The 19,071-nt window shown below is 47.5% G+C and overlaps 1 protein-coding gene across 1 annotated transcript in view; it reads left to right on the top strand.

Moving 5' to 3' along the window:
- The first annotated feature begins 1,804 nt into the window (after positions 1-1,804).
- SNAPC3 (small nuclear RNA activating complex polypeptide 3) overlaps positions 1,805-19,071 on the top strand; it is a 28,252-nt gene continuing 10,985 nt past the window's right edge. Inside the window, exons 1-3 of the mRNA XM_006117825.5 lie at positions 1,805-2,074; positions 15,963-16,040; positions 18,842-18,926. Of these exons, the coding sequence (XP_006117887.3) occupies positions 1,848-2,074; positions 15,963-16,040; positions 18,842-18,926 (390 nt within the window). The 5' untranslated portion in view covers positions 1,805-1,847. The remainder of the gene's footprint in view (positions 2,075-15,962; positions 16,041-18,841; positions 18,927-19,071) is intronic.

Raw genomic sequence — 19,071 nt, 5'->3', positions numbered from 1 at the left:
CTTTAGTGTCTTCCCTTTACCAAAGTTTCAGGACAAACCTCACTTGTTGTCCCCCACACTCCATTCATTGCTCCTTCCACATAGTAGCTTTTGTATGGACCTGTTTTTCTGACTCCTTCTGGTCATGTCATGTCCTCTTTCAAGCAGCACTCTAAAATATACTCTTTTCTAAAAGGTTCATAGTTTTGTTTCTCAGAAAAGTACTAATAGTGGTTTGGTGAATTTGGAAGAAACTTCTCCTAAAGCCAGATGATTCCATAATTGTCCAGTATGGGGTTTCATGCACGTCTCTGTGAAGCACCTGATGTTAGACATATAGTAACTCATACGCAGGAGCGGCCCCAGGCCGGCTGCTGCAGCTGGCGCCCCAGGTGTAAGGCGCGATTGGCGCCCCCGCCTGCACGGCCATCAATAGCTGTGACGCAATCACGGGGCACTCCAGCGCCCTGTGACATCATCATTGGGCGCCCGGGCCAGCGGCGCCCTAGGCAACTGCCTAGTTTGTCTAGGCTCATGTGCCACCCCTGCTCATATGGCTACACTGCCGTTATTTTCAGAAGAAGATATGAAAATTGTGCTTGCATTTACATATCTTCTTTCGATTCTTTTTGTGGAAGAGGTTTTTCTGATATTTGGCCCCGTATAGACAGGGCCAAATGTCAGATGAAACCCTCTTTTGCAAACCTTGATATGGCCTCTACATGGGGCCAAATATTGGAAAAACCTCTTCTGCAAAAAGAGTCGGAAGAAGATATGCAAATGTGAGTGCAATTTGCATATCTTCTTCCGAAACCCCCCCGGCAGTGTAGCCATAGGGAGAAAAGCTCAATAGAGAAAAATAAGCATTAGAAATTTTCTAACAACATTATGCTAGCTTAACTGATTGGTCTTTTGTATCTTATCATTTGTTTATTGCCCACTATGGTGCTTACCCTAAATATTAGAACTGGTCAAAAATGCTAAATACAACATTTTCATTTTGTTAAAAAATTACATGTAATTTTGACAAGATAAAGCAATAAATTCAGAGAGAAATTTCCTTTCAAATATTTTGACAAATGCTAGAAAATCCATGCAACCGGAATTAAATTTGCTACTGAGTAGTTCCATTTCAGTTACCCACCTGCCTGGGCATTTGCACAACATGGTCTGTGGGTCTGAATCCTGCCATGTGAACCTCACAACAGGACCTTTACACTTGTCAGGACCTTTATACTCCCTCTGATGTCAGTGGGGCTCTAGATCAGGTTGCAGTTTGAGAACTTTAGAGTGTAATCTCTTCCAGGCAGGTGACTTCTCTCTATAATTTTTTGAAAAGAACCATGCTTACTTGGAAGCTATCAAAACACGCTGCTAACAAATGCCTTGGATTAAAGGCACTTTAATAGAGTAAAGCTATTTTTCCAGTAATTGTTTTCTTTAAAAATATTCACATATGTAGCATTGTCTTGACATCCCACACCATGACATAGGAGAGTCACCTGCTATCATCATTTTGTTTATATGGTGAATCTGCAATTAGAGCTGTGCTAATTTTTCAGGTTTTTATTAGACAATCAAAAAACCTTTTAAAAATAAATAAATATCAAGTAGTAAAAAAGAAGCTAGTTTCTTAGCAGGCTATTTCATTGTCACAAAGGTTTGGGCCACTTTGGGCCTGAACACAGTGCTCTAACAGCTAGCGCTGCCGTGCGCACAATGCGATAGGGTGCAAGGAAACCACCACGTTGGATTTCTGCCTGGGAACTGAGCCTCTTAATTGCAGAAAAGAGACAGGCGGATGGGAAACTACAAATCCCAGCATGCAGCGGGCCCTCGGGCCGCTGACCTCCCCGTGTGCTGTAGACATGGCTGGAAGCAGTGAGAGCGCTAGCAGCAAGGTGCCGGAATATGAGGTGCCCGATTTGCACACTCGCGTGTTTCACGTGGGCTCCTTGGGCGCGCTCTGGAAGGAGACCCTGCAAAGGGCGGACCTGGCTTTGCAGGAGCCGGTGGCGGAGGACGGGGCTGCTGCCGTGGCCGAGGATTTGGGCTGCCCGCTGGAGACAGCCGCAGAGCTTGGGGCTGTGTGCAGGTAACTGCAAGTGGGGACAAAAATCTTGCCCCCCCCCCCTCCTTTCTTGTGCGGCTTCCACTAGGGAAAGCAACAGCCTGTGTTGAGCCAGGACTAAGCCAGGCAGCTGGTCAGCCTGCTAAAAAATGTACTGGCGAGGGAGGTGGGAGGGAAATGCTTGAATCTATAACGTTGTTTCTCAATTGGTGCTCCGAGGAACCAGCACTCCCCTGGCCCCTCTGAAAGAGAGAGTGCCAGCCAAGCAGCTTCTTAAAGAAGCAGCACACTTGTTTCCCTTCCTGGAGATGCAGAGGCGTAGTGAGGCGCGGGCAGAGGGGAACAGTTGCTCCCAGCCGGCACACTAGGGGGGTGCCAGACAGAGGTGACCCACAGCGGGAAGGGATGCACTGCCAGCATCCCCTGAGTCCGTTAGACAGGAGGTAGCAAATTGAGAGATTTTTCTACCAAAAAACACAGTTTCTCTGAATTTGCAACCAGCCAGCAAAGGTAGCAATTCCTGAGCAGTTGTACCAAATGTCATGTATGTATGACAGAAACTGTGACGGTCACAAAAACGGAGAGGTTTCACTTTTTGCCTATACACCGGCGCGCGCTGCCTGAACAGCTGGGGCTGTGGCACCCGGTCACTTAGTTCCGCTGCCTTTCTGCCTAGTGTGGGGGTCAGGAGACCCGGGTCTGTGCAGCTCCGACTGTGCAGGCAGCGCTCTCTGCCCTGGGGCTCCCCAAACTCCCCTTCCCTGCAGGACGCATCGGGGAAGTAAGTTGCTGGAGTGCAAAAGTCCCTGCTGTTCAGGCAGCGCGCACGCCAGCAGTTTGGGGAGGGGGAGTGCAGTTGCACACTTCCTGGAAACCAGAGGTGCTGCAGGATTGCCAGGTACTGGTCCCAGCTGCCTGCATCCCTTGCCCAGACCCCCCACGAGTACTCTGTCCCCTGCCACCACCAGCGCTGTCCCCAGCACCCAGTAGTACCCTGTCCCCAGCACCCTGCCATCCACCCTAGCACCCAGCACCCTACCACTCACCCCAGGACCCTGTCCCTGGCCCCACTCACCCCAGCATACAGCAGCACCCTGTCCCCAACCCCAGCACCCTGCCATCCACCCTCACACCCAGCACCACTCTGTCTCTGGCCCCAGCACCCTACCACCCACCGCAGCACCCAGCACCACCCTGTTCCTTGTCCCAGCACCCTGCCACCCACTCCAGTGCCCAGCAGGACCATATCCCTGACTCCAGCATCCTGCCCCAGCACCCTGCCACCTGTGCCAGCATCCTGCCACCCAGCAGCACCCTCTCCCTGGCCCCAGCACTCACTAGCACCCTGTCCCCTCCAGCACAGTTTGGACCTCATTAATGAGGCTTGGGGGGGGAGGGTTTTTTTTGCATCTCACTTGTGTAGCCCCAATTGACTTTTCTGTGGGTCAGTGACTCTTGACTCAAAACAGGTTCCCCGCCCCTCTCATAAATAAAGACAATGCTAAAACCTTTTGAGATTGCCATAATATTTTATTTAAAAATGAAGCCTGGCCAGCATGCCCCCAATTGGGGCCAGATCCCCATCTCACTGCAGCATCATCATATCCTGCACCACCTGACCCCAAGTCTGAGCCTGGCATACACTGGAACCCCCTGTCCTGAACCTCTTACATCCCCAAACTCCTGCATCTCCACATCCTCAGTCTTCTGCCACAACACTCCTGCACCATTCACACATCACATCTGTGTCCTGAGCCCATCATACTCCCAGCCTCCTTGCCCTGAGCCTCTCACATATCCAACCCAAACTCCTGCACCCTCACATCCACAAGCCTGTGATTTGCTCGGCACACCAACCTTCCACCTGATCCCAACACTGCCCAGCCTGGAGCCCCTTCCCCAAGCCAGCCCCTTTTCCTGTATCCAAATTCCCTCCCAGAACTTGCACTTCTCACCCCTTCCCACATCCAAATCCCTCATTCCCACCCCAGAGCCTGCACCTCTTGTCTCAACTCACTGAGAGTGTATACGAGCTGGGGATAACAAGTGATGGAGAGAAGAGAAACAGAGAGGATGGGGCCTCAAAGGGGTGGGATTTTGGGTAAGGAATGTGATTTTTTTTTTCCTTACCCATTGGTGGGTTCTGCTTTTTTTTTTTTTGGCTTGACAAACCTAGGGGTTCCTTGAAATTCTGAAAAGCTGAAAAGGCCAAATAAAATTGGGAAACACTGATTAACTTATAAGATTTTATCGGTTAATCAACTACACTATTACATCCCTAGTTTTAATAATAACTGCCTATATAGCTAGGGCTCTATTTACTATAAAATGTCATTTAAAAAATTTCTCTAATGGATAGTACAGTAGTGGCAAAAGTTTTCTTTACCTTAGCCTGCCTTGTATTCTGCATGGGTTATTTTTGCCAGGGGCTGGCAATAAGCACCAGCAACACAGCTGACTGACCCTTTGGGGCCTCTCCACAGACTTTCAGTGTGGGTGTGAGGGACAACAGTCTTACTTTCCTGCCTCCACTGCTAAGACTGGAATCGTGTAGTAAGCTAATTTTGCTTTGCCCCTTTGGGAATCTCACACCTGCTTGCAGACCAATACAGTATATGGTAAGGCTGGGCCCTGATATCAGAGGAGAGAGTTGTTCAATGGTTAAAGCAACAGACTGGGTCCTGGCTCTGAGAGAGGGCTCAGGGCTGGAATTTGGGGTGCGCAAGGAGGTAAGGGTACACAAGAGGGTGTGGGTGCTGGCCTGTGGTCAGGAGGCAGGGATGGGATTTGGGGTGCTGGTTATGGGAGGAGGCTGAGGATTGGTGTGCGGCATTCCACTGGGCAGCACTTACCACCAGTGGCTCCCAGCAGGCGGCTCGGTGAGGCTCCCATTGGCCGGAAATGAGGAACTGCAGCCTGTGGGAGCTGAGTGGGTGGTGCTAGCAGAGAGGGGCAACATGCCTGGCTCCCCACCCCATGGGCTCTCTCCCTGCCCCACGCCCATGGGGTGGGGAGCCAGGGTTTGCATGTTGCCCCTCTCTGCTAGCACCACCCACTCAGCTCCCACAGGCTGCAATTCCTCGTTTCCGGCCAATGGGAGCTGCAGGGGGGGCGGTGCTTGTAGGGAGGAGTGGCCCTAGGAGCACAGGCATGCAGGGAGTCTATTTTAGCAGCAGTACTACACCACCACCAGAGACTGTTGTTGATTGGTTGATCGTATAATCCAGGGCTACTCAACTTTGGAAGCCCCAGGGGCCACAATGATACTCACAGCACATCCCGAGGGCTGCAGCTTAGGGGTGGTTGCAGATCCACCAAAATATATATGCAAATAGCTTCTTTCACACTGATGGGCATGAATACAAAGATTAAGGCAAGACTACACAACACATAGGCCCCATTTAAGTCAGTTCTGCTGATAATTACAGTAAAACTCCAGTTGTCCACCATCCAGTGGTCCGGCACTCCCGATAGTCTGCCACCAACCAGAATCCGGAAGTGCTTCGGCCAGCCGGACAATTGGAGCTGCTGTGAGCCCCATGGGCACTCATGGTGGGAAAGGAAGGGGAGAAGAGGGGAAGGGGATTATACCCCTGTGACGGGTCTGCCGGAACCTGCACTGTGACAGGCTGGGGGGTGGGTAGGGAAGGGCGTTGCGAGGGACGAACCTTCCGCCGTTTTGCAGGAAGGTGGGGGAAGCCCCGCGCTGCCGCCGAGAGTTTCCGGGAGGGGAGTGGGCTTCCCACCCCCCAGACTGCAGTAGTTATTTCAGAGCAGGGGGGTGAGGAGCGTGCTGCAGGACCAACCCGGCAGCACCCCAGCTGCTCTGCTCTGCAGCTTCCCTAAGTCCTGCTGCTTGTCAGTTTCGACAGTGGCGGACTTGGGGAAGTGGCGCGGAGCAGAGCAGCTGGGGTGCTGCCGGGTGCCGAGCAGGGGGTGAGGGGTGGCGCTGCTGTTTTGAACCGGACAGTCTGGTATTTGAGGGTTCTGTCCATGTCCGGTATTTTCTAATTAGGCAAGTTTTATTATTATTAGGAGTATCACTACGTAGTTGCAAACTTCCTGGCTGGTAGACATGCTTACGCTGTGTGAGGGTGTCTACCAGCCAGGCAGTATGCAACTATGCGGGTGGGGGCGGGGCCGGGACCGTGTGCAGGATGGGCAGCACCCTGGGATCTGTATGCGCCGGGGTCAGTCTAGCTCCGCACTAGCCGATTTCTCCCCCCCTTTCCTCCCTGCTCTTTTTCCCCCCGCCCCCGGCCAGCCCTGCTCCCACCAACTCCCTCCCAGCCAGCTCTGCTTCCCGTCAGCCGGTTCCCCCTCCCCCATCTCCCCTGGCCAGCCCTGTTGCCCCCAACACCCTCCCCGTCAGGCCAGCCCTGCTTTGGGCTGGCCAGTTCTCATGCCCCCTTCTCTTCCTGATCTCCCCCGTCCAGCTCCGCTGCCTCCCTCCCCCTGCCAACCCTGTTTCCCACCAGTCGGTAGTTTTCCCCCTCTCCCCCCTCCCCGATCTCCCCCAGCCAGCCCCGCTGCCCCCAACTCCCCACTTCCCCCCGGCCAGCCCCGCTGCCCTCCCATCCGATCCTCTCCCCCCTCCCGTGAGATCAAGTGTGTGTGTGTGTGTGTGTGTGTGTGTTTAAGCCATCTGGTAACCCTACAGCTAATCCATGTTGGCCTATTTAGGCTCATGAGGTTTTGGATGTGGCGCGGTGTAGATTTCTGGGCTGGAACCTAGGCTGTAGGATCCTCCCAACACACAAGGTCTTGAGCCCGGATTGCAGCCTTTGCGTGAAGATTTACACAGCAATGCAACAGCTGTGCTGCAAGCGTGAATTGATGGGCACAGGGCCAGCTGTGAATTTTTTTTCTTTCTTGTGTAGATCTATTCTGTGTCTCAGCTGTGTGCTAGGTGGCACTGTGCTGCTAGAATTGTAATCTTCTGGATGAGACATACAGTGAAAGTCTTGACCACTTGCCGTTAAATTTCACACAAGTAAAGTGTCCTGCCCAAATTCCAATTTGCCATGTTCTGCCTATCTCACATATTCTGTGTAGTTTCAACTGCACACAGTATTCTACACTTCCTGCCTTAACTAAATGATGTATCTTTGTGCTGTCAAATAGATTTTGTTTTTCATCCCAGAAGGGCTTCACTATAGTTGCTGCTGAAAGTCGTTACTGTATATATTTTATAATGTGCTTTGGGAGCTGTCAAAATGAGAAGTAATTGTGATGGAAGGCCTGTTGTCTTTCAGCATGCATTTCATCACAAGGGAAATTGATAAATCCTTGCAACTTCTCTGACCGCTAAAAAAGATAGATCGTGGCTTCATACTAGATTATCCTAACTCTCGAGTGACAGCCAAGAGTAGTGGATGTACAAATTCTGACCAGTAAGAAATATATACAGCAAGGGCATCATTTCGGGAGAGTGGGCGGTGGGGAGTGTGTATTAGAGACGTAAACGACTAGTCGACTACTCGATAAACATATGCTTATCGGGTAGTTGAGTAGTGATATGAATAGTTGCTTCCCCCCTTGCTGTGTCTATCTGAGAGAGGCAGCAAGGGGAGAGGAGCAGGAGTTGGTGGAGGGGGGAGCCAGCTTAAAAGCTGGTTCCCACCAGCATCATCTCTGTGGGGGAGGCAGAGGAGTAGAGGGGGACCAGTTGCAAGATGGGAATCAGCTGATTCCTGGCTCACACCTGGTCCCAGACGCTGTTAGGGATGTAAGCGACTAGTTGACTACCTGATAAGCATAAGTCACTCAACTAGTCACTTCTCTCCTCCCCCAGCAGCTCTTAATACATTTAAAAGGCAGAGCCACAGCGGGGTTAGCTCCTGGTCTGTAGTTTTCCCCCCTTATCGACTAAACAAGTAGTCAATGGAAATTCCATTGACCACTCGATTAGCTGATTAAATGCAATTTAATATCCGTAGGGCATACCGGGATGTGGCTTGCTTTTCTTCCCTCCATCAGAGGCATGCACGGAATCCAGGTATTTTCTCCTCACTCCCTGATAGGGGAACAGGAAGAAAAGCAAGCCAGGTCAGGAGTTGAAGATGGGAAAGCTACGGGTAAGGGTAGGATGATGATTCTTGTGTTGGTGACAAAAACTATGCTGTGTGCTCTGGACAATACATCTCCATACACTCTTAGGTAAAATTGTTTTTGTGACCTCACCCCTGGTGTGGTAATGAACTCTGATAACTGGAACTTGACAAAGAGGTTAGGTGAGGGATAGAGTCATTTTCTCTGCAAGTTGGGGAGAATCTGTGAAGTTGACCAAGGAATGGGCGGTAGGGACACTTGATATCTAGAGGTGATATTTTATTTTCTTTTTCTGGGCTTTACAGAATATTGAGTTGAGATGTGTTATTCAAATACTTCTGTTTTAGTATTTTCTATGCTTGTTTGTAATAAGTCTTCAATGTAAGAAGAAAATAGTTAAGAATACTGCTGTTGTCCTGAGTAATTTCATGCAGAATGCTCCAAAGTAAGAATCCCCAACCTACCCAGGTTGCACTAAAGGGTGAAGAGTTGGGAAGTCTGACCCCCTTCTTCCTCCTCCCCAAGTTCATGGTCTTAGTCAAATGAGGTGTAGCTTAGTATCCTTCCCCATTAAATTTACTGCAGCCTGTGCACACAGGGGAGAAGCCAGTTCCAGAATGAGAAGGGAGTTGGTGGGGGTGTCTCTGCTACTTACATATAAAATATTTTGCCTTTAAAATATTGGTGGCAAAAAGTTCTATGGGTTTTTAAATCCCTTCAATTACTATTACCTGTGATTTTTAATTTTTCAGCATCCTTCAGTTTCCCTTATTTTCCCCTGCATCTTCTGTGTGCTTGAGTTTTCCTCCTGCAGATTTTCGTTTTCCTCTGCAGTGTTGCTCCCCCTCCATTGTTAAAAAACAGCACTTCCTTCGATTTGTCTTCTGTTCTGCAGAGAGCTGTGAACTCTAATGCCCTCCAGGAGAAAGGCAGCAGCTATCTAGGGGAGAGACAAGTCACCTGATAGCAGCCTATTGGTGCTGCAGTGGAAGGAAAGCTGGTATGCATACACCGGAATAATCTGGCACTGCTGCAAACTGGCTCCCTAATCTCTCATGATGTTCTCCTCTTCAAACTAAACAGCCCTTTTTTTCTGAATCTCGTCTCATACAGGCTTTCCCTACTCCTTAGTGGCTCTGATGACTTTCAATTCTTTCCTTTATTTTTTGCCCCTCTTTCTGTGAGATAAGGTGACAATATGAATACATTTTTCTGTCTATATTAGAGAGAGGCCACAGGCCAAACTCATTCTTATTGTAACCCTGACTTCACAGCACTTGAAGCAAATGCAACCTGGATGTAATCATTTTCGGTTTTATCTGCAACTACTATTCTCATAAATGAAGCAGTGATTTCTATGAAAAAGTAAATTCATGCCCCATTATACTTGTGGGTGGGTGAAAGACAGAGAAACTTCTCCCTCACACCCTTTAAATAGCTATGAAAAAGATAACAGAAGCATTCTGTTTATAATGGGTGAAGGATCTTCATACAAAAGAATTCATAGGACATCTATATTTTCCATAGTTAAATCCTGTTAACTATACATTAAAACACTGTTAAAATACATTAAGTGGTCAAATGTTTATTCCTGACAATCTACCTCATCAAATTACCTGACATTAGGAAACAATGGAATAATATTTAACTTAGTGCATATTCTTGTATCTTATGCTTCTATTAAAGTTCTTAAAAAATCTACCAAAGCAGACAAATTGGGACATTGTCTGGCTTTGTTTTAGATGTCAGAGGTAACATTCACTTGCCTTCCTACAAATTTTATCAGGTTATATATGGAACTGATTTTTTATAGATCCCTCAGTTTCTCCTGAATTATAAATTAACTCATATAAAAAGCTATACTTATCTTACAGATGTCATGAGCAATTATTGTTTTGCTTAGCTAACCTGTACTCCAGTGGCTATGTTCAAGTCTCTTAGCACTTCTAAGCGCTAAGGGATCAATTCATTAATTTAGAGATTAAATAGGTAATGTTGGTCAAGTGCTTTGGAGACGGAAAGTACTAAGCTTTATTATTCTAGTTCACCTGCTGAATTATTCATTGTGTACATGTACAGCAGGCTTAGAATACAAGATCAGAGTGGATTTTAGCTAGGTCAGGAGAGGCGAGGTTGCAGGTGCCTTATTTCAATGCAGCCCTAATTCACCTTCTTGTTTTATTAGCAGGTATAGTTGTAAGTATCTCCAGGAGTGTGTTATAAAGCTGTGTTAAGCTCATATTAGTGTCTTAAAGTGTTAGTATTTATTGTCATTAGTATTACCCTCTCAGAGGTGATAAAAGTACTGCCCTCAGGAAAAAGAAATGTAGCATAAAGGGTAATATATCTGATTGCAGGAAGTAAATCAGATAAAATGTTCTAAATGCTTCTGTGGCTTTCCAATGTACGGAAGGTCACAATGAAGAGATGGTCTTTTATTTCCAGGGACCACAAGTCCAAGTTTGTACAAGTTTATTCAGCTTTTTATCCCTGCTATTAGTTTTACAGCTGGAAAGCATCTTTCCAGAAGAGAGCAATTGAATTGCTGTCACAGATCTAATCAAATGCTTCCTCTTGGGCACTTGAACTGCTGAGAGTGGATCCAGCCACTGAATCACTGGGTGCTTTAAGACTCCAGCATCTGAACAGAGCCCAGGCACTAACCCTGTCCTTGGGCACAATCCTTTGTTCAGAGCTGGATACTGAATCCCAGAAAGCTTAAACACACGGTCTCTCAGAACTCCAAGACTGTGTCTAGACTGGCCAGTTTTTCCGGAAAATCAGCCGCTTTTCCGGAAAAACTTGCCAGCTGTCTACACTGGCCACTTGAATTTCCACAAAAGCACTGACGATCTCATGTAAGATTGTCAGTGTTCTTGCGGAAATACTATGCTGCTCCCGTTCGGGCAAAAGTCCTTTTGTGCAAAAGGGCCAGTGTAGACAGCTCAGATTTGTTTTCCGCAAAAAAGCCCCGATTGCCATTTTCGCGACCGGGGCACTTTTGCGGAAAACAAATCTGAGCTGTCTACACTGGCCCTTTTGCACAAAAGGACTTTTGCCCGAACGGGAGCAGCATAGTATTTCCGCAAGAACACTGACAATCAGGGCTTTTTTGCGGAAAAGCGCGTCTAGATTGGCACGGATGCTTTTCCGCAGAAAGTGCTTTTGCAGAAAAGCATCCATGCCAATCTAGACGCTCTGTTCCGAAAATGCTTTTAACGGAAAACTTTTCCGTTAAAAGTAGTTCTGGAAAATCATGCCAGTCTAGATACAGCCCAACTGAGTGGGTATTCTGGGTCCTCACACTGACTCTTCCAGGCCATGCAGAGTCCTTTCTGCTGCAGTGCATGACTTGCCTTTCCAGTTAGAGAGCCTCTCCAGCCAGCTGTTCCCTGACCCTAGCTGGTCTGTCCTTCCTCTTTCCAGAATCCTGCTCCAATCCTACCTATCAACAAGTCTTTCTCATATGTACCAACCACAACACCTGATTCCTTTGTTTTCTTTCTGGTGATTTCCTCCCTCCCTGCCTCCTGCACACGACTCCTAGGGATGTGAAAGTTAACCGGCAAACATCACCCTAAATGAGACTGTCTTCCCCAAGGGACATATCTATGTTCTCCATGGTGTGGACATGGAGTCCCTATCCAGGATTCCATCCAGTTCTTTATACAAATGGCATATTGCAGGTGTGGCACCAGACTGGCTGTTTGCTTCTTTTGCCTTCTGGTGCGCCCCCTGAGTTCCTTTATTTTTGCCCTGCATTGTAGGGTTTCTCGCTTACACCCCTTCTCACAAAGGGCTTGAGAAATGTGACCATAGATATTCCAGTTCCTGTGGGTCACTCGTTCCTGTGATTGTACCATTCTTCACCACATAAACTGATAAGATCCAAAAGCTCTGCACTGTTCTAAGCAGAAGAGTGTCTTGAGCAATAGCCACTCATATTTCCCTGAGAAGATGCCATGAGGACCACTACACAATGAGCCAGACACCAGGAAATGGATTTTTAAATTTCCTGGGGTTTGCAGATGGGAAGAGTGCATCTGTTGTGTTCACGAGGGATATAGTAGTGTAGTCCGATGTAACCGATAAGCAAAAGTTTATAGGGTAATGCTATAGACTACATGCATTCCCCGCTCCCCCCGTATCGCCAGTACATTTTTAGCAGGCTGGCCAGCAGCCCAGCTCAACCCTGCCTTGTGCCGGGCCTGGGACCTGCCCCTGCTGTAGTGCTGTACTAGGAGCCAGGCGGGCAAGCAGTCTGGCTCTGTTTTGGCTCGTGCTGGGTCTGGGAGATCAGTGCCCTTCCTCCCCCCTGGACAGGCGCTGCTGCCTCTGATACAGAGGCAGCAGCATGGGGTGACAGGCAGCCGGTACATGAGGGGAGCTGGTTTTTAAACTAGCTCCCTTCCCAGACAAGCTCCTGCCATACAGAGGCGGCAGGGCGCCTCTCAGGAGTGGGGCTGGAGCGCACGGCTGCTGGCCCTCCCCTCGGGGACTGTAGAATAGTCAAGTAACCGATAAAAATTCATGAGGTTAATTGACTATTCAGTTAACTGATATTTAACATCCCTGCTGTTGACGTGGCTGCAGAGCAGCAGTGCTGACCAGACTGGCTGATTGGGCATGACGGGAAATATGCTGGAGATCAATAAACTCAACCAAAAAGATTACTGTAATTGTTGACAGTAAAGGGTGGGGGGACAGAAGTGTCACGTGGAGGTAGAAGTTTTTTGTCACCAAAACTGGGCATTTGTCGTGACATTTGTCATGTCACAATGTGAACGCTCTCTGGGTTGTGTTGCCAAAAAGTGTGGACAAGAGCCTAAAAACAAAAGCTTCACCCCTTTTGAAAATGAGCATCCCTGATTTTCTTATATTATTATGTTTCTGTGTCAGGATCCTTTTGCTTTTCTTTAAAACCTTTTCCCTATATTGGCTTACATAACTGTTCTGTCCTGGTTCTCCTCTTACCTCTTCAATTGCTCTATTACTGTGTCCTTCAGAGGAATGTCCTCATCTGCCCACCTTTCAGCTTCCTGGAGGTGAGAGAGGGGGTGAAGGTGAAAGAGCTCGGAAGGAATTCAGGTGTTCTCTCCTGTTTTTTTTAAGGGTGAAATAACTTGGGTTTTTTGGGTTTTTTTTCCCTCTCCTCTCTGAACCAGTGCATCTGTGACTCTGGGGAGCTTTTTTTGTAAGCAGAGCCTATAAAGGCAAGGTATTTAATGTCTGTGTGGGCCCCCACCTTCTGCACTTGGAGTGCCATTGTGGGGAAACATCACTGACAGTGTCCAACTTCACGTTCTGACTAACACTACTCCGATGCTTCTTACACTTGCCACCTTTACTTTTAACATCACTTGCACTTCCTTTAGGCATGTGGAAGGATTGCACAAGATAACACAATACTGTACAGTATCAGTCACAAATGTACTGTAAAGAATGATGCGGCAGGCACGCATTTCTTGTCAGAACATGACTGCACACAACAAAGACAGAGCTTCAACGCTTAGCGCGAGTTGCTACAGTGCACAATGTTCCTCTGCGTCTGCACAGTGCACGAGTTGGCCATTTTCTTTGATTTGCGTTCAGGCAGCTGACTTTCATTTGAGCAAATTTTTCTATCTGAGCGACGTAAGATAGGAGAATGGGAGGACTTCTAACAAAACAGTTCCTAAATTCATCCACTACGTTTTTGCCGAACCGACGTATACCGGTGCGACTTATAGCGTTGGGCAGCCTGTATTTACATGTCAAACTGCAGAGCCATAGGTATTCGTCGAGTCTTTTTGACAGTTGCATTTACACACTGCCCACTAATCCACTTCCCTGCAGAGATATCTAACATCCCAAACCCCTGAGCAGCTTCAAAACAGGTGCCATTTAAAATATCCTGTCACATAAATTGCTCCTTTTCCCCCCACAAACAGAACCAGACCAAGAGAAGCAACAGTCCATCCTAGACCTGCGACAGGTTATTTATTATATGTATTACCGTAGCATCTAGGAACCCTAGTCACAGCTCAAGACACCATTGTGCTAGGCACTGGATGAGTGCAGAACCAAGGGAGACCTGTCACAATCTAAAATGTAAGACAACAGCTGGACACAAGGGGCTCGTCTACACTGGCCCCTTTTCCGGAAGGGGCATGTTAATTTCAGCTATCGTAGTAGGGAAATCCGCGGGGGATTTAAATATCCCCCGCGGCATTTAAATAAAAATGTCCGCTGCTTTTTTCCGGCTTTTAGAAAAGCCGGAAAAGAGCGTCTACACTGGCCCCGATCCTCCGGAAAAAGCGCCCTTTTCCGGAGGCTCTTATTCCTACTTCAAAGCCGGAAAAAGCCTTCTAAAAGCCGGAAAAAAGCGGCGGACATTTTTATTTAAATGCCGCGGGGGATATTTAAATCCCCAGCGGATTTCCCTACTACGATAGCTGAAATTAACATGCCCCTTCCGGAAAAGGGGCCAGTGTAGACGTAGCCAGGCAGATGGGGGAAGCTCAAGTTAAGATTGGTCAGCGTAATAGGCAGTGGTCTCAGAGCATCAGCAGCCTAACGAATGCACAGGTGCTGGAACGAGGGGCATGGGGGTTGCTGCAGCATCCCAGACTTGAAGTGGTTTCCATCATACGCAGGGTTTACGGTTTGGTTCAGTGGCTCTCAGCACCCCCATTGTACAAGTTGTTCCAGCCCCCCTGAACAAAGTGTCTTGTGTTGCAGCAAAGATGAGTTTTAAGGAGGGATCTGAAGTGGGATAAGGTAGCTCTTCAGATGTTTATAGGAAATGCTTCTCTGATGGGATCTCCAGAGTTCAGCATGGGGCTTTGGGACCACTGTGCCCCCTTTTAACTAGGAAGTTGCCTGCCCCTCCCTCCACTTTGATAGAGGCAGCAGCGGGGGGTGTGTGTGTGGCGGGGATTGGGGAGGGGGAGCAAGTGGAACTGCAGAGGTGGTGCTGGAGGGAACCAGCTTTTTAGCTGGCTCCTCCCTCTCTCCCCAGCGCTGGCTCCCATTCCCCAAGGGCAGCAAGGCAGAGGGAAGCGAGTAGTCGAGTACTTGACTACTGGCTTACATCCCTACTCCTAAGAAGATGGGGGCTTGGGGGGAGGGGTGAGGTGCTTGTTTGAAAATGTAAGAAGTGAGCAATGGAGGCCGACGCCATAGGCCAACTGGACACAGCCATCAACAGGTCATAGTGAATGTGACAGGATAGCTAAGGTGGAGATGGGCCACAAATGGTCTTCAAAGACTCCCAGTGAGCAGAGGGCAGCCCCTGTCTGTGGAGGGGCTCAGTGTGGAGCTGGGACCCCTCGTGGTCAGGGACTGATGCCTGTGCAGCCTGTGTTCACCTGGGCTGCTGCAGACAGGGGCTGCTGGACCTGGTGCGAGCCGGGACTGAGCAAGCCTACCTCCGTCCCAGCTCGTGCCGGGTCAGGGAGCTACCCCCGCTGCGGCTCTGCATTTTAAATGTAGTAATAGCCACCCGGCTATTTAAAATACAGAGCCACACGCGGGGGTAGCCGGGACTGATTTGGTCTTGCTCAGTCCCGGCTTACGCTGAGTTTGGGGTCTAACCCCCACCGTGGCTCTGCAGTTGAAATGTAGTAGGAGCCAGGCTGCCTGCGCACCCTGCTCCTACTACATTTAAACTGCAGAGCCACAGTGGGGATAGTTCCTGGACCCGGCAGGAGCTGGGACAGAGTGCCTCCCCTTATCAACTAATTGTGTAGTCGATACAAATTGTTATCCACCTCTTAACATCCTGTGTGTGTGTATATGAAATGAAATTTGTTTACTAGCTTAACTGATTTTTAGTTATAAAAAGAATGAAAAAACAAGTAACAATTATTCTTATTTTTAGTATTGACATGTTAAAGTCCCCGGATAAGAAAGAAGATCCAGAGATTATTTTGGAAGACAGCGACCTTGTAACTCTTCGGTATGTTGGGTTTTGGTATCCTTATGAGCTAGATAAGATCAGTTATTCAATTGCTGTAGTACATAAAGTGTATGTTTTTCAGGCAATATTGCAACTGCTGGGCAGTTTCTAGTAATACATTAAAGATCTGGAAACTATCTTAGGGGAGCATAAGTTGCACCAACCCACTACTTTATGGTCTTTTTTTTTTTTAATGGGCTTTCAAGAATTTTGGAACAAAAAGAGAAATTTTGTGTGTGTGCCATCTTCAGTGGAGGATCTGATTTAAATAAAGATGGTCAGTTATAATACACAAGATTTTGATATGGCTCTAACACCAGATGCTTTTGGACTGACTTATAGAGAGTAAGAGAGTATAAGGCCAGAAGGGACCACCAAATTATTTAGACTAACCTCCTGCACGTCACAGGCCTCTGCTCCACCCAGTTCTCTCTCACTAACCCTAACAGCCATAGTCCGAAATAGTATGGCCGTTAGGTGAATGAATTGTGTGACACAGACAGAGCGCAGGCGGGACTGAGATGCGACAATGCCTGAGGCGAGGACATGTGGTGAGACATTCCCACGTGACCCTGGCAAGAGAGCCACTTCCTATGCTAAAGAGAGGGGCAAAAACCCTCAAGTTCTTAAGCCTGGGCACGTGAACAAGAACCAGCCACTACTGATGCACCAAAGAGAGAAAATCCTCAGTACACTGGTGGCTTATTCCCTTCCTGCCCCTTGCAGGTGACCAGCTGATGCCCTGAAGCATGAGATTTTTAGGAATAGCTGGCATGAAACAGAAAGGACCCTCAGAGAACAGGAAGCTAAAATGAAGTGTAAAATGGACCAGACACAAAGTTAGAAGAGAGGTTGTCCCAAAGAGTGTGAGGTGGCATGCTAGTCCCTGGTGATGGGTGGTTATATTGCTGTGTCCAAAGAAGCTACCCTCCAGATTTTAATGAGATCACAACACTGAGCCATAAATTGCTAAAATAACTACAGTGTTAGTGACAAACCCAGCTTTTTAAATCTTGGTTAAATTATCCCACTCTTGGCTAATATAAGCCTTGATTCATTGGCAGTACTTGACATTCTGTTTACCTTGTATAGAAAAAGAAAATGTGATTTATAGATAGAATTAGTGTGGAGGGGTTGCTATTGAAATAACACATCTGGAAAAGCCTGCAGGTAAATAGATATGCACGTGTAACACAAATTGTTAATATTTAACTGTCTGAATACATACATTTAATATTGTTATGGGTTGAGTTAAACCCTCCTTGAGATTGGATATGAACACACCCTTTAATTAACACAGTTGAAAGAATTAGTTAATTGTGAGTCTATTATGTAAAACAAAAGGAGGTTATGAACCTACCCAGGAACTCTGGACTGACTGGACAAAGGAATTTTACTGTGAGGTGTCTGAGTGAAGGCATAAGACACATATCTGAGGAGTCCCTGAGGGGCAGAGGTTAAAAACAAGAAAGTTAGCCAGCAGCCTGTAACACAGTGTGGCGTAGAAAATGCTAGTGAGAGCTTTGGGGTCTGGTGTTGAGTCTGCTGTAGGCTAAGAAACTGCTCCATTTGTTCTTGGATCCTTCTGAGTTCAGAGACCCACGGTTTCGTACATGTGTGGGAAATAAACAGGATTGCATCAAAGAAATACCCCCCATGTTCTATCACTGTTTTCTTTCACATGGAACATCGCAGGGTTCCAGTATTTTGTGTGGATCAAAAAGGGGCAATGGTGTTATGCCATACCTGAGATTTATAGTTTCTTCTAGGAAGGGATTTACAGTATGCTTTGAAAGGAATTTCCTTATCCTTTTTAATTTTACACTTGACTTTATAGTGTTGTTTAAACTAGACTGAATAGAAGTAGTTTGGGTGACTGTGTGACTGTGACTGTGACTGAGAGAGAGAGAGACAGACAGACAGACAGACACTCTCTTGCCTTGTAATTAGGGCACCCATTCGTCCCTCGGCTCCAGTCATTCTTTCATGATTTATCCACAGTGGAACAATTTCAACAGGAGATACTAAGCACCTCTGCATCAGAATACTTCATAGCTCAGTGGCAAGGCATCTTAAGAGATGGGACATCCCTGTTCAAATATATTATGTTCCTCTGGCAGAGGGGTGGAAATTTGAACCTGGGTCTTTTGCATCCCAAGTGAATGTTTTAATCACTGGGCTAAAAGTTATAGGGTGAGCACAACCTCTTCTTCCTTTCAGCTGTTTTATGTGGAATGAGGCAGGTGCCTAATTGAGTCACTGGCTCAGGAAACAGCTCCGGCATCTAAATTGCCTGACTCCAAGTGATCCACAAATGGGAAGCCACTGCCCGGAGAAGTAGGCATCTCCATAGTCATAGAAATTTAGGCGCCTGTATCCATGAGGCTTAGCGCACACCCCTGTTGTTAGCATCACTCTTCAGCTAGCTTCAACGGCTCTGGGCCTAGCATGCTGGCTTTTGTGAATTTCATTTGAAGGCACCTCTCTCTCTCCCCAAGTGCTCTTCTGATTTTCCAGGTGTCTGAAAACTAGGCACCATGATACTCTGCGTTGCAACTGGTAAACATTTTAAATGGGTTTTTACATTTCTAGTAAAACAGGTGGTCAACTGGTCAGTTGACATTATTCAGCTGATCAGCTTGCCAAGCCTCGTCTCCCTATAAGTGTTGAGTCTATTCCATTTTTTAAACCAGCATTGCAGTCTGATGTTATTTTAAACATCTGTCTAGTTGCACTAAACAGCAGGTTTTATGATGCCATTCTGCCTTGTGTCTCTCTCCTTGCCCCCTGCCCTTATCAAGAATTAGAAAGAAGGCCCTGGAGAGGCGAGAAGAAACCATAATTGTAGATCGTGCTTGCAGACAAGAAACATTTACTTACGAGATGGTAAGATTTCCCTCCCCCACCCCTTCTGCCTCTCAGGTTCTCAAGGCAATCAAACCCTGCCAAGCAAACAGCTCTCAAGAGCTTCCTTCGCTTGTGTGTGGTTGATTTGTTGGTGAAGCTAAGTATATCATTCACATTGTTGTAT

Source organism: Pelodiscus sinensis, chromosome 6 (assembly GCF_052426305.1).
Source record: "Pelodiscus sinensis isolate ZL-2025 chromosome 6, ASM5242630v1, whole genome shotgun sequence".
NCBI lineage: Eukaryota > Metazoa > Chordata > Testudines > Trionychidae > Pelodiscus > Pelodiscus sinensis.
This window is presented reverse-complemented; position numbering and strand designations above follow the sequence as displayed.